This window comes from Chrysemys picta, chromosome 15 (genome assembly GCF_011386835.1).
Source record: "Chrysemys picta bellii isolate R12L10 chromosome 15, ASM1138683v2, whole genome shotgun sequence".
Lineage (NCBI taxonomy): Eukaryota > Metazoa > Chordata > Testudines > Emydidae > Chrysemys > Chrysemys picta.
In genome coordinates, this window is record NC_088805.1 from 26,105,357 (window position 1) to 26,120,824 (window position 15,468).

Below are 15,468 nucleotides of genomic sequence, written 5' to 3' on the forward strand. Positions count from 1 at the left end.
ACATTAAGGCCCAGATCTTCCAAAATACTCAAGTGCCTAATGGCAGTTAGGTGCCTAAATACCTTTAAGGACCTTGCCCCAAGACCTTCAAACGTATGTACAAAGTATATACAAACTAAAGGTTAAAACAGCCGTACTCTTCCTTTTATCTGCATTTTGCTGATAACGTAGTCTTCCCATATTGACAGACCCTTTCTGTAAGCACTGCATGTAAAGAGGTGGTACCTGAACATTGTGCAAGGAATGATGTTGCTCAATAAGTAAATCATTAAGTGGGAAGACAAATGCCACAGACAGGAAAGCATCCCTATTTGTGTAGCAGATGTACAAACGACATTCTCAATATATCCAAAGATACTATCAATGAACTGCTACATACGGTGCTACATACAGATCCACAGAAGGTGGTAATTTCAATAAACCTTTGAGAATTTACACCAGTCATACGGGGGCAGTTCCTCAGCTGAACACAGTAAGTCTACCTCATTAAGATCAGGTGATCCTCTCTTCAGTTCTCCAGCCATCACAAGTACAGACTTGAGAGCACGCAGTCCAAAATCATAATGATGCTGTTTAGAAAGTTGCTCTCTTGCTAACTTGTATAATACTGTCATCTTTTTGGCAAGGGCCTATTAGAGAGTGAAGACAGAGAATCATAAGAAAGAAGTCCCAATCCACACACCACGCATGTACATGTTTTTATTTTACTTTACTTTGGAGTAAACTTTCCCTACCTTTGCCAAAAGAAAACCTTCGGAAAAGAGCATGATTTCGCAGATTTGCTGGAGATCTGGTACAATCACAACCACGGGCCTGAATAAAGCTTTTACAGATTCAGGGAGCTCAGTACGGCCAGCATACCCAGGATTCATGGTTATAAAAATGCCCATTCGTGCATCCAGGGAAATTTCCTGCCCTTCAAACTAAAACATAAACAAATGTCAGACTATACTGACTCTGACTTAAAAAGATAAAATGGCAAAAATGCTTTGCACTTCTCTACTATACCTTTTACCTGAGGATCTCAAAACTTTACAATAAATAATAAATTAAGCCTCACAACCCCCACGTCAGGTAGGTAGGTAGGTAGATGTTATCATCCCCATTTTACAGATAGGGAAACTGAGGCACAGAGCACTTAAAGGGAAGTGCTCATTATCTCTGAAAATCAGGCCAATTATTTAAGTGCTTAAATATGCACTTAAGTACTTAACTCTTAATACTCAAGTGTAATACGTTGGCACAAGTAAACTGAATCTTATGATAGCCTCCCCGAATCCCATGCCTTAAGTACAAGACTAGCCTTCTTTCTCAAGAGGTTTTGTGTGTGTGTGTGTGTTTACCTGAAATGTTTTCAACTGATTCATTAGAGCATTTCGTATTGTCTGGATCTGAGAAGAGATGACTGAAAGCACAGAAGCATCTATACGATTAAATTCATCAAAGCATCCCCATGCCCCACACTGGGCAAGACCGGAGAAAATTTTACCAACTGCCTGAAAACAAAACAAAAACAGCACAAAAAACATTCAGCATTAGCACATTTTGGCATATAGTACACCTGTAAAGGACTTAACAAAGCTTATGGATACTTGTCTGCCTTCCCACTCCAAAGTCTATTGCTAGGCTTATTCACTGTATGCTGGTGGCCCACAATGAGCTTAGAATCTTATCATCTAGCCACTGATTCGCACTGTTAAAAGGCAAAGCCAGAATCCTGAGCTCCAGCCACCTCAGGAACTTAAACAAGAAACATTTTTTTTACTATATTTCATTTTCAACTACATGGGATTTATTTGTAAATAGAAGAGGTCTTCTTCGAAAGCTAAAGGCAAGTCATTTAGCCTGCTCTTTGTGCATAATGGTGCTAGTATCCTGTTACCAGAGAACGCAGCCTTCTAACTCTTACTTTGAAATCCATGCCTTCGCCGCAGTTTGTTACAACACACAGCAAGCCCAGGGCTTTGGCCAGATCCTTGGTTGTCTCTGTTTTCCCTGTACCTGCTGGCCCTGCAGGTGCTCCTCCCAAAAACATGGATAGCGCCTTTTGGAAACAAACCACAAAAGCAAGGCTGAATGGAGCAGGGTAACACACTGCAATTCAGCTCAAAGGCTTCCAACAAACATTGTCAAGAAAGTCACCATGTTTGCTCAATAAAAAAGTTATGCAGGTTCCTTACATGCCACAATGTAGCATATGTGTGTGTGTGTGTGTGTGTGTGTGTGTGTGTTTGTATACATATACATATACACACACACATACAGTACAATATAGTTTAGCTATGTGGAGATCATATAAACCGTTACACCTCAGCCCGGGTTTGGGTTGTTTAGCAAATATACTAATTAGAGGAACAAGTCAGTCAGAGATTGCATCGCACTCATGAATTTTATGATTTATTTCTGCTTCATCCCTGTTTGCGCTCTTCCTTCACTTCCCACAGCTGCCAGAGTGCCTCTCTCCTAGCATTTCTGGCTCCTGCCAGTCTGCTTTTACATTGCATGCACCTCAACAGTCTCTCCAGCAAAGATTGATACGTAAGAATGGAAAGTCAGCAGAGGATTAGGCAGAACAGAAGATGGGCACCAGAAATTAGAACTGAAAATACTGGCTGAGGTTGGAGTTTTGGCAGCCAGCAGCAGAGGAACTGGAGATCTCACAAAGTGGCTCAACCATCACTGTAATAATGCCTTAAAATGATCATCTTTCAGCCATGATTTTAACAAAACAACCAGCCTTGAAGCTGATCTAGCCTTTTACATAGTCTTTAAAAATTTCAAATCACATGGGATTTTAACTGAGTTTAAATATACTATTATATAATGTGATCACTTGCGGAAACAGAAAGGGGCAATAAAATAATTATGTTGTGAACCCCAAGAAATATATTTCAACAGAATATTATATGAAAAAAGCCCTTTAATATATACCTGTGTGAGCGTTAGATAGATACGATCTGTAAGGGGAGTGATGACTAGTCTTCCATTCAAGCCCATATATTCATAACCATAGGAAAAGGTGCCAGTGCATTGACGCACATTCAGGTCATCAGGCTCTCGATCCCAGTAAAAACGTAGCTGGCTTTCCCATTCAAACTCTCGAGCTTCCATGATGCTATAAAGGAGAAAGCAAAAGATTGTGAGTACAGAATACAATCTCTCTGGAATTATCTCAGCGGGTCAGTGGATTACCTGTCTCTTACAAACGAATCAACAATATCTCTGGCATGGACATCAATGATGAGAACAGTATTGTATTTTTTTCTGTCATTTTTATTTAATGGCTTTGTGATTCGGGTAACCAGGGCATCAATCTGCTCATGCATTCTCTTGGCATAAAGTTTCATTGCCTGTTTTTCTCCTTTCTTCACTTTGTGAAAGACGTCTTCCACCTCCCAGGTCCACCAGACCTGATTAGCAGCCAGCACCATCATGCCTTGATACATCAACATCCAGTCAACTCTATGGAAAATATGGATAATATATTTGAAAGAACAGTTCTACCCTGAATTTTTGGAACAACTGTGATATCAGTCTGTCTTTCTAGAGACAAGAGAGCACTCTGTAAAGGTGTCAAATACTATTTTAAAAAAACTAGGAAATTCCCCCACAACAAAACTAACTTGTAATTAAAGGTTACTAAGTGCAATTCATAAAAAGACAAGAAATACCATTACACACATCATCAACACTAAAAACTAGGGCTGTCAATTAATCACAGTTAACTCACGTGATTAACTCAAAAAAATTAATCGTGATTAATCGCTGTTTTAATTGTATTGTTAAACAATAAAATACCAATTGAAATTTATTAAATATTTTTGGATGTTTTTCTACATTTTCAAATATATTGATTTCAATTACAACACAGAATAAAAAGTGTACGCCGCTCACTTTATATTATTCTTTTTTATTTCAAATATTTGCACTGTAAAAATGATAAATGAGAGAAACAGTATTTTTCAGTTCACCTCATACAAGTACTGTACTGTAATCTCTTTATTGTGAAAGTGCAACTTACAAATGTAGATTTTTTTCGTTACATAACTGCACTCAAAAACAAAACAATGCAAAACTTTAGAGTCTACAAGTCCACTCAGTCCTATTTCTCGTTCAGCCAATCACTAAGACAAACAAGTTTGTTTACATTTACAGGAGATAATGCTGCCAGCTTCTTCTTTACAATGTCACCTGAAAGTGAGAATAGGCATTCACATGGGACTTTTGTAGCCAGCATTGCAAGATATTTATGTGACAGATATGCTAAACATTCATATGCCCTTTCATGCTTCGGCCACCGTTCCAGAGGACATGCTTCCATGCTGATGATGCTCGTTAAAAAAATAATGCATTAATTAAATTTGTGACTGAACTTCTTGGGGGAGAATTGTATGTCTCCGGCTCTATTTTACCCGCATTCTGCCGTATATTTCATGTTATAGCAGTCTCGGATGATGATTCAGCACGTTGTTCATTTTAAGAACACTTTCGCTGCAGATCTGACAAAATGCAAAGAAGATATCAATGTGAGATTTCTAAAGATAGCTACAGCACTTGAATGAAGGTTTAAGAATCTGAAGTGCCTTCCAAAATCTGAGAGGGACGAGGTCTGGAGCATGCTCTCAGAAGTCTTAAAAGAGCAACACTCTGATGCAGAAACTACAGAACCCAAACCACCAAAGGAGAAAATCAACCTTCTGCTGGTGGCATCTGACTCAGATGATGAAAATGAACATGCGTGAGACCACACTGCTTTGGATTGTTATCAAGCAGAACCCGTCATCAGCATGGACGCAGGTCCTCTGGAATGGTGGTTGAAGCATGAAAGGACATATGAATCTTTAGCGCATCTGGCATATAAATATCTTGCAACATCGGCTGCAACAGTGCCATGAGAACACCTGTTCTCACTTTCAGGTGACATTGTAAACAAGAAGCGGGCAGCATTATCTCCTGCAAATGTAAACAAACTTGTTTGTCTGAGCGACTGGCTGAACAATAGGACTGAGTGGATAAAGCTTTCATGATAAAGAGATTGCACTACAGTACTTATCTTAGGTGAACTGAAATATTAAGTGAGCACTGTACACTTTGTATTCTGTGTTATAACTGAAATCAAAATATTTGAAAACGTAGAAAACATCCAAAAATATTTAAACAAATGGTATTTATTGGTATTTATTGTTTAACAGTGTGATTAATCACGATTAATTTTTTTAATTGTGCGGTTAATCTCAATTAATTTTTTTAATTGCTTGACAGACCTATTAAAAACCACTAAAAACTAAGGAAATCACAGGCTCTGGTTATGTACACAGTGCTGACAACAATCATAACATCCAGTTATGCACACAGATGTTTAAACAGAAAAATTTTCATGGCCCAGCACCCAAGCAACCTTAGCTCTCTCTTTACAGTAAGTCTAAATGAACCTTATCCATTCAGCACACAGTTTCCCTCTGAACTGTCCATAACAATTTAACACTGCATTCTTATCTGTACAAAGGTTGTATGACATGCAGCCTCAGACAAGCATCATATCAGAAGTACTTTAAAAATTCAAGAGTACATTAACATAATCCATCTTATCTATTGATTTATCTGTCTATGTTATTGAAGAATGTATTGATCTATGTATATCATAGTGCCTATCACTGAAGTGCATAAGCACATACAAATACTCATCCAATCTTTTTCTCCTGAGCAAAATAATTCCACTTAAAAGTGGACAATGTCAAAGGACACAAAGCTAGTGGGTGAACAGATCCTAATTCCTAAGCAAGTTCATAAAATTATTCTTTATACTGAAAAGCAACTGTTAGTGTCAGAACACTTGGCCCACAGAATAATCCCCAATACATAATCAAGGCTGTAAATTACATTTCCAGTTATTCATTTGGAACTTATAGAATTAGATTTTGTTCTTCAAATGGAACACTTTAAATGCATTTTTAAAGATAACATTTTTTAAAGATAAACAGAACTACAGGGGCAGAGTTAAAGTTGTTTAGATGCTGGGGATTGAGATTTTTTTCTGCTTAAGTGTCTGTGCATGTGAACTGGGTGGCAATCAATTTTTAATGGACCCTTAACATACAGAGTAAGAGAAGGGAACTATATTTAAATAAAAAAGCAAGTTTCTACAACACTTTCTCTATGGTTTATATAGACTTCAAACTATTAATGGTTTATTATGCTTCAATTGTTATCCTTATCACTTTGATTACTTCACCTGCTTCTATCTTCACAGTATCGAAAAATGGCCTCTTTAGTAATGAGTCTGTTTGTTCTTCTCATTTCAACCAGAACAGCTGTCATCCAGTTCTCGACTCGGCCTTCTGCGGCAATGGCCCGCCGGAACTCCATCACTTCTCCTTCAGCGGAAATCATGGCTGTTGCAATTTTTTCACCACTATCACCCTCCTGAAATCTCAGGGATGCTATGTTATCATACATCTGAAATATGCCAGCAGAGGAACACTTTGTACGATTTGTACTAGAGGTTCCTAAGCTCTAGGTACCTCACTTAACCCCCATTAGAGTTCAGGATCAGGCTCTGAGCAATCAAATATAGCAGACAAATTATTTTTAAAGACTGACAGGCAGATTTTGCACAGACTTATATCCCATGAACCCAACTGCAGTGTGTAAATGAGCATAGAATTTGGCCCAATTAAGATTTTTACAGAAAATACAAATTTACCAAGAGTTATAGAGATGGTTATTCCATAGTAGTTCACTATGGGGCATCCTGAATCTTCCTCTGAAGCCACTGGTACCAGCCATTGGCACTGACAGGATACTGTACTGTATGGATCACTAGTCTGGTCCAGTCTGGCAATTCTTGTGTTTCCTATGTTGCTATTACAGCACGTTTAGTTTGAAAGAAACACTAGCAGGCTCTTAATAATATGTATAATATAGAATCTTCCACCTAAAAATCATAGTGCGCATGGAGCATTCTCATAAGCAGGATGCTGTACCTTTATCATGTGTTCCTGAACGCAGAGCGGGTCACTACTACCAAGGATGCTGAGCAACTCATCATCAGAGATAAAGAAAAATCGGGGGAAAGCATTCCGCTTTGAATCCAGATAATCGTTCAAGCTTTTCTGACATTTCTCTAGACCATCACTTATCTGCTGGAGGTCTGTGAGTCGATTTGGGGCTTCACAGCATTTTTTTATCACTGGGTCTTTTACAGTGTCACCCATTATCTACGGACATAGAAAAGAATGTTTAGAAACTACTAAGGAGTAACATCGAGGAGCAAATTGTGATAGATTTCTCTTATGGCAATACTGAAACAATATAGGATATTATCATTATATATAGTCATACTTTTTATTATTATTTACTATTTCTACAGTACTAAGGTATGCATGATGCCTTAGACAGATAAGTTGTGAAGCGCTTGCAGCTGCAGAACCTTTATTACTGACAATGATGCAAGAAATGGACAGGATCCAGCTTGACTATCAGATCACAGCTTAAATGCGTAGGACTGGCAATTAGGAAAGAAAACATTTTTACTTGTAAACTGATTTCTGTGCCAAGTAAGCTCACTGTCACATTGACATTTTTACAATCAGTTTGAATAGCTGGGAGTATCGCTAGAGAGAAGTACTTGCTTAGTCAAAAATGTTAGGGCACTGACATCTATAAATGGAGGACTGCAGTTAAATATGGACCTAAAAGCAAAACATATCACGTAATTCTCTCAATCACAAGCCATTACAAAACAGGTCAGTTACTTGCCCTTTTAAATATCCTGTCTATGTTGTCAAATTTTTTTGCTTCCTCTGGAAGCTGTGATCTTATATCCCCACCAATAAAGATGCTCTCCAGGTACATCCATTTCCTCTGAACGACCATCCAGACCTGGAAGAAGAGTCAGGTGTTACAATCAAAAAAACAAGTTCTATGGAAAATCTTGATCATGAACAACAAAAGCTAGAGACAAAATTAATCATTCAGTTTCTTCCCTACCTCAATAACTTCACCAATCAAGGACAGAGTTTTTTCCCAGTGGTGAACTGTTGATAGAAAAGGACCTACAAATCGACTGCCTGAGATACTCTGAAGATTGACGGCATTGTCATCAAGAATCTGAGTAATTTCATCGACCGGTCCCAAAATAAAGCCTCGCTCTTGAGTGCCTTTGAAATACCTTTGTACAGTGAACTTCATGTTCTCCCAAGTTTCCACTATCTCCTTAACACCCTGGATGTGAACATAAAAAGAAGGCTGTTTCAGTCCTGTAAAACTAGAGGACAGTCATTCTAACATCAAAATGAAAATCGCTCATTTAGGAAGTCTTTTACACAGATTTTTCTAGCTCTAAAGGGCAGGTCTACTCTGAACAGGGACAATGTATCCATCAGATCTGTTCTTAGTGTGCATTATGAGTTTTATCTGCTAATCTCAATGCGAGAAATAAGTTCTTTCTGCTTTTTATCACTACAGAGCCAACACAGCTCAGAGAGAGATGGATTTGGCTCCATCTAGTGCATCATTAACAGAGCTATCTTCTCTGTTACCTCCAGTGCAGCTCCAGTGAAAATAATTCAGTTATACTAGTATCACTGAAGGACTTATCTGAGCTGCAGAACCTTTATTACTGGCAATGATGCAGAAAACGGAAACCATCCTGCTTGACTATCAGATCCCAGGTTAAATATGCAGGCCTGGCGGTTAGGAAAGAAAATATTTTTAATTGTAAACTGATTTTTGTGTCAAGTAAGCTTTCTGGTAGACAATAAACGTGGAAAACTACCTTGACGCTTTTACAATCACTTTTCAAACTAGACTCACACTTTAAAACCCATCTAATCCAAACAAGGATCACACAAATGGCTAACATAATCTTTTTTGGCAACTAAAGGTTAAACTATTTACTGCTATTCTAAATACCATTTGATAACTGAAAGATCAAAAACAATGAAGAAAATAAAAACCTCTGTTGTCATTACGTGTCTTCAAAACAAGCTAGGTATTATTTAAAAACTTTACCTTCTCAATGCTAAGCTCTTTAACAGCAGATCCCACTATCTCATTGATAACATCTGAGTATTTGTGCAGCTCCATAGCAAACATATTCTCCAAGGTGAAAGTTGCTGTTGTCATTTCAAAACTAGTGCCAGTTCTCTCCATAAGATCTTTCCAATGCCTGGAAAAGTTTCAGTAAATCAACATGTTATAAACAAGACCAGGTATTATCAATAGGGATCAACTTAAAATGCAGGGAATAATGCTATCAAATGAAGACAAATTGGAGGGAACATTCATTTCCTAGACACTCCATCTTCCCATCCCAGCCAAACACCAGGTTGGGGGTTGGCTCAGCAGCTCATTCTTTACTTCCCACAACTCGGTGGGGGTATGGTTTTGGCAGTTCCATGTGATGCAGATAAAAGAGATGAACTGGTAGCTTTGAGCTGTCAAGCTGTTCTAGCAGAGAAAGGGTGGTTTGAATGTCAGGGGAGCTGGTGATAGGAAGGAGGAGCATTGATTTGATCAGATCTCAGCTACTTCTGCTTGAGATCAAATGTAAGGAGCAAAACATCAGTCAGCAGCCAGCTTTGAACTAAGCACAACCAGTGATTATCAGATTCCAGCAGTGTTTCTAGCATTCCAGACTAGAACTACTAGCATTAGACGCTAGATCAGTAGCTATAATATCTACATGTTCATTTGAGTGCACAGAATAGGTAATTATGTGGAACTATCACATTTGTATGATCAAGTGCCTAGCTGCCAGTGCAAGTGAGATAACCACATGGCCTCATTTTGCATGCATGAATTGAGTGGCTGGTCTGAGATACTGAGCCTATGTATCTATGATTTTGGTTTTGTTCATTTTGTGAAGCACTATGACACAGTAAATGTGAAAATTACTGTCAACAAACGTATAATAATGGTCCTGTGCTCGATACAGTTTAGAATTATATTTAGAATTATATTTCATGTTTAGAATGAGACTTCATATTTTACATAAAATACACACAATATTTACACATACTGCATCATCTTGTGCGATCTTAGTAATTGGATATCAACTATTATGGTCCATAATATGCAAAATGTTTGCATGATTTCAACATCTGAATAACAAACAAAAATAAATGTCCTTTCACATATAGAAAATTCCTTAAACAAACAGGATCAAACCTGTCTCTCAATGCTTCGTTTTTCAAATCAAGCAGCAAAGGAATGGAGTCCTTGAATGCCTTCATTTTTGCTTCCAGGTGATAAGCCACCGGCACGCTGCGCACTTGCTTGGGCAGCTTTCGGAGGCTTTTAAGAAATCCTTCAATTCCTTCTTGGAGAAACTGCACATTGAGATTTACCCAAAGGGTCTGCGACCATTCCTCTTTAGCAGCCTGGAAACAAGGTAGATGCAAACATTCATAACATTTCCTTTTAAGTTACTATGAAAGGAATGTGACAACATATTTATTATTTCTACTGCAATAGCATTCAGAGGCCCAGTCAGCATCAGGGACCAAATGTGAAAGACGCTGTACAAACAGCATAAAAGGCAGTCCCCTGCCTCAATGAGCTTATAGTCTGATTTAAGATAAGAGACAACCGGGGAAGCAGTAATAAGAACCTGCTTTACAGAGTCACCGTCTGGCTTTTAATGTTACCACATTTTAATTATTCCAAAATCCATTTAAAAAAAGAAAAACTCGTTCAAAGACCAACTAAGGTCACTTAGGGCCAGCCTGAAATCCGTCTACTCACGAGCACTGCACCTAACCACAGGAGCAATCCTACTGAAGTCAATGAGACTACTTGGGGGTAAGATGCTAACCAGCATGAATAAGAGTATCAAAATCTGGACCTAACTACAACATTACACTTCCTGGACCAGTGTGTATAACTAAAGCACTATTCAGATAATCTACATTCTGGTAGTCAGAAGGATAAAACAATCACAACTTATTTCAGTCAAATGGATCGGAACAGACTTGACTGCAATAAAAGGGAAGTTCTATATTATACATATTTTTATAGAACACTTACTCTTTGCAACTTATAAATTTCATAGATCTGCTTTAGACCCTTCATATCCTTCTGCACTTTTAATAAGTCAGGGTACATTGTGATTGGAAGGTCAAAAAGTTTCTCAGCATTAGCCAACTCCTGACGATTTTTCTCATGTTTTTCCAATTCCTTATCAAAAATATCTAAGAGCTCCAATCCTGTAAAGAGAAGGAAAGTCTGCTAGACAAATATTTTTCATGGGTTATGATGGATAAATAATGCACCATTTTTGTATACATATACACAAATTATATTTCTTCAAATGTCATACTAAATGTTCAGCTTGTATTTTAAGAGGGGAAAACATTTTGAAAGTACATAGGTTTCTGTTTTCAAGTGTATCAGGCTTCACACTACTTTAGATTGTAACTACAGAGACATAAGTCTTCTTACCTTTGTCAAGATTCTCCCCAACAGCACCAGGCCCCTCAGTAGTAAATCTGTGGAAAAAATCTGCTATCTGGCTACTGTAGTCTCCAATCTGCTCCCTTGTAATCTAAAGGGAATATTGTTTGAATTAGGGTTTTTTCCTTCCTTTTCTAAATGCATTTTAAACATATAAGGTAAAAATATTACCTCTGTGAATGTCTTTTTGATGCTTCCAAGGCTGTGATCAACTTCCGATGCATCAGATAAGAGGGTATCCCACATTTGCTTAATCTTGTCGACCAACTCTCTCTCTTCTTCAGTTGTCTAAAGAGAACACACATATGAATACAAAGTATGTGAGCCAAATCCTGAAACTCATACTCACATGAAGAATCCTGACTGAGGATGAAATTGACCCATGGTGCAAAGGCAGCACAAGACCTTCCACATCATGAAAGCCTTCCATCAGTACAGTGAGTACCCTTGAATAAGGCAGTACATGCACACCAAGGAAAGTTTCTTCTCACCAAAACGACACAGGCTAGGGTAGATGGCCATGGGGTGAGTATGCCAGGACAGGGGTCATGAGATGGACATTTTTGCAGATTTTGTTTCAACACCCACACAACTAGCACAGAGAGCTGCAGCTCCTATTCCAGCTCACAGAGCAGCAAAAGCAGATATGGGGGAGAAGTGCACAGCAGCCCAGCTCACTGACCCTGAGTTAGAGTGGTTGATTTCACCTCCCAAACCTCACTGCACTCAGGGCCTGATCCAAAGCCTATTGAAGTCATGTTTTTCCAACTCTTTATCAAAAATGCCTGGTCTACACTAACCCCCCAATTCGAACTAAGGTACGCAACTTCAGCTACGTGAATAACGTAGCTGAAGTCGACGTACCTTAGTTCGAACTTACCACGGTCCAGACGCGGCAGGCAGGCTCCCCCGTCGACTCCGCGTACTCCTCGCGCCAAGCAGGATTACCGGAGTCGACGGGGAGCACTTCTGGGTTCGATTTATCGCGTCCAGACAAGATGCGATAAATCGAACCCAGAAGTTCGATTGCCTGCCGCCGAACCAGCGCGTAAGTATAGACAAGCCCTAAGAGCTTCAATCTTGTAAAGAGAAGGAAAGTCTTCTAGACAAACACTTTTCATGGATTATGATGGATAAATTATGCACCATGTATGTATACATCTACACAAATTCCATTGATTTTAAAGAGCTCTGAATCAGGCCTCCATTCTGCATAAAGCCCAGTCACTGGACTCTATGTGAGTGGAGTGGATTTCCCCAGTGAATGGTACCACTGACTTCTGTGGGAATACCCTCACAAGTAGGAATTACTCACAGGAAAGTACGGGTTACATGATCAGGCCTTCAGTTATGAAATATACAAAAACATTATTTGAATAACCTGAAACTGAGCTAAACAAATGAATAGCAATCTAGTAAATTTCAATCTGGGAGTAACAATGTGAAAATATTACTTTTTGATTCTGTTAATTCAAAATAGTTTAATTAAACTTCATTTGTTTACACAAAAGGTGTTTGTATCTGAAGCACAAGTATAAAATATATATGGGATTAGACATAAATTCACTTACAGGAATGTTATATACTGCAAGGGTCCGGTATCTCTCCTGAATGTCTAAATATTTCAATTCCACCTGTAGAGTCATATCTTTGATCTCTGCAATTGTGCCAAGAACAAATTTGAGATCTTCCAAAGAATCAGGAGTTTTCCTAAGGTTTTGTGATAATCTCTATAAAAGAAAATTACTTTTCAGAAACAGCATTAAGAGAATAATTAGGCAAAAACATAGACAATTAAGTACAATTATATTAAGTCAGCTCATGTAAAACAAATAATCTGCATGTATTTTTTTAGTTAGCAGTTAGTTAATTGATGATAAAGATGAACCCAACAATGTCTGATTGAGATTTCTTTTCCCCTCATAAAATAGGAGGCTTAGGTCATGCAACTGTGCAGCACCACTCAGAGCTGGTTAGAAAGACTGATTATCACTGAGCAGAGAAAATATCTACCTCAATTTCTTCCTGAAGACTGAAGAGTTCTTCTTTTGCAGATTCATTGAGAAGTTTTCCAAGAGAAGTCACCCAACCTTTTGCATTTTCCTGTACTGTGTAGGCTAAAGGGCCCAGGGTAAGCCTAATGCACTGTTCATCTTTAATCAAGGGCTGTTGAGTCACTTCTTGAGCTATCTTAATATAGAACTGCAACTTTTCATCAAAGGTGACACAAGCTGGTTTCTTTGCAGCAAACTTCTCCATAACAATGGCTTTATCTAATTTCCACAGAGGGCGATATCTCTTCCATCGATTCAAGTACTTGGTGAGAGAATTCAGGAGCTTGTGTATGTTTTGAGTGATGAGAACAGCCTGTTCGATTATTAGTGGGTTCTGAGAGATGTCATTAAAAAAACTTAAGGTGATGAGTTCGTCTTCTTCAGCATGCTGAGGGGGGCAGTCGATACAGGTGCCGTGCATCCATCGTACAAAATGCTAGAGTTTTAGTATTAAAATAATAGTGTATTAATGGGGGTGGGTGAAATTAGTGATAGTTGTTAGCCCTTAAGTAGGAGATTGCTCTACTAAAATACTCAAGGCTTAATTCTGATCTGAAATATTCAGGCATGTTGGACTTTTAAAGTTAGCTGTTGGGTATTTGACAAAAGAGGACACCTATCTATCTGAGATCAGAACTGAGCTCAGAGTACCCTGTAGTGCCAAATGCATTCTTCAGGCATTGTTATTTGGTCTGTTTTTCAAGTCTGTCTCCTGAGGATGTCATAAGCTAGGCCAGAGGGGCAGGTACAGGTCAGTCAGGCTCAGCAAGAAAGTAGAGCATGAGCCGTGAGTTTTGGAGTGGGAAGGTGGAAGGCAGGACTGACCTGTATTTATATTTTTAGGGGGTGTGTTGTCTGTTCATCAGTGCAGGGTAGGATTGCTCCTAGAACATTGTTTCTTTTCTGAAAAGAAGCAGTGAGCATCCTACGATTGTGAACAGACCCCTGGCCAGATACCATATCCCATTGAGCTAGTATAGGAGTTATGCACCTTCCTGAGTGTTAGGTAAATAGCCTGCCCTTCTGCTTGTGAGGAGGTTGGTGGTTATAGGAAAGGTTACCTACACCTCTTTTCCTCTTAGCACACATATGCCTAGGGTCCATCCAGTCTTAATTGTATTTGGATGCTATTTCCCTGCTGGTGTTTATATATGTATAGGACCAAATCCTAAAGTTCTTACCCAAGCAAAACTCCTGATGAAGTCAATGGGAATTTTGCCTGAATAAAAACTGTATGAAGATCTGAGTTTGGTCCTTTGTCATTAGCACAGTTTGTAAAATAAAACAATATACTGAATATTTTTATTCCAACCGATATAATCAAAATCTTCCCCTTGACATATGTTCCAACACAAACATAAAGCAAGAATAACTCATTGTGTCAACAAGCAAGCCCTGAATAATCTTTATCAATAATCACCTTAGTGACTTCAACACAGTCTCTGATACAATGAACACTCATTTTGTCAATTTCACTGGCATTAGGATGCAGGATTATCTCAGGAGCAGATAAAATAGTTTCTGTTTGGAACAGTGGGACATCCCGAAGAACGGCTGCATTAAAAGCCTGCAGATTCCTGCCAAAAAAAAAAAAAAAAAGTCAGACAATCTTAATCTGCATTTTATGGCATCATAGATAGGCACAGATCCGTGACAATAAATAGCAGGAATTGCAGACATGAGGTCAAACTCTCCCCTCAGATGTGCAAGTCACTCCCAATTAAGCCATTCACCACTGACATCAATGAGAGGTCCACATGTGCATCTGAGGACAGAACTTATCTCATGTGCCATGTAGAGACTGGTTTGATTGGTAAACTCTTATGGGGCTGCAAGAAAACAGGCAAGAAATTGAACTCTGGTAAACTGATTTCACAAACATTCCCAGAATACAGCAGGGGAACTGCCCTTTGGCTCAACCTAACTGGCACAATGGGGCTGTAGCAAAAAGCATAATCCA

At 38.7% G+C, this 15,468-nt stretch overlaps 1 protein-coding gene across 1 annotated transcript in view; it reads right to left on the minus strand.

Annotated features, from left to right (window-relative positions):
- The window catches only part of DNAH10 (dynein axonemal heavy chain 10), a 103,390-nt gene that overhangs the window by 53,951 nt on the left and 33,971 nt on the right, over positions 1 to 15,468 (minus strand). Inside the window, exons 19-36 of the mRNA XM_008163490.4 lie at positions 14,929 to 15,085; positions 13,468 to 13,944; positions 13,026 to 13,184; positions 11,626 to 11,742; positions 11,443 to 11,545; positions 11,029 to 11,207; positions 10,171 to 10,382; positions 9,013 to 9,169; positions 7,990 to 8,223; positions 7,759 to 7,881; positions 6,984 to 7,217; positions 6,233 to 6,456; positions 3,193 to 3,462; positions 2,932 to 3,115; positions 1,910 to 2,044; positions 1,344 to 1,496; positions 735 to 923; positions 483 to 629 (exon numbers count right to left, since the gene is read on the minus strand). Of these exons, the coding sequence (XP_008161712.2) occupies positions 483 to 629; positions 735 to 923; positions 1,344 to 1,496; positions 1,910 to 2,044; positions 2,932 to 3,115; positions 3,193 to 3,462; positions 6,233 to 6,456; positions 6,984 to 7,217; positions 7,759 to 7,881; positions 7,990 to 8,223; positions 9,013 to 9,169; positions 10,171 to 10,382; positions 11,029 to 11,207; positions 11,443 to 11,545; positions 11,626 to 11,742; positions 13,026 to 13,184; positions 13,468 to 13,944; positions 14,929 to 15,085 (3,454 nt within the window). The remainder of the gene's footprint in view (positions 1 to 482; positions 630 to 734; positions 924 to 1,343; positions 1,497 to 1,909; positions 2,045 to 2,931; positions 3,116 to 3,192; positions 3,463 to 6,232; positions 6,457 to 6,983; positions 7,218 to 7,758; positions 7,882 to 7,989; positions 8,224 to 9,012; positions 9,170 to 10,170; positions 10,383 to 11,028; positions 11,208 to 11,442; positions 11,546 to 11,625; positions 11,743 to 13,025; positions 13,185 to 13,467; positions 13,945 to 14,928; positions 15,086 to 15,468) is intronic.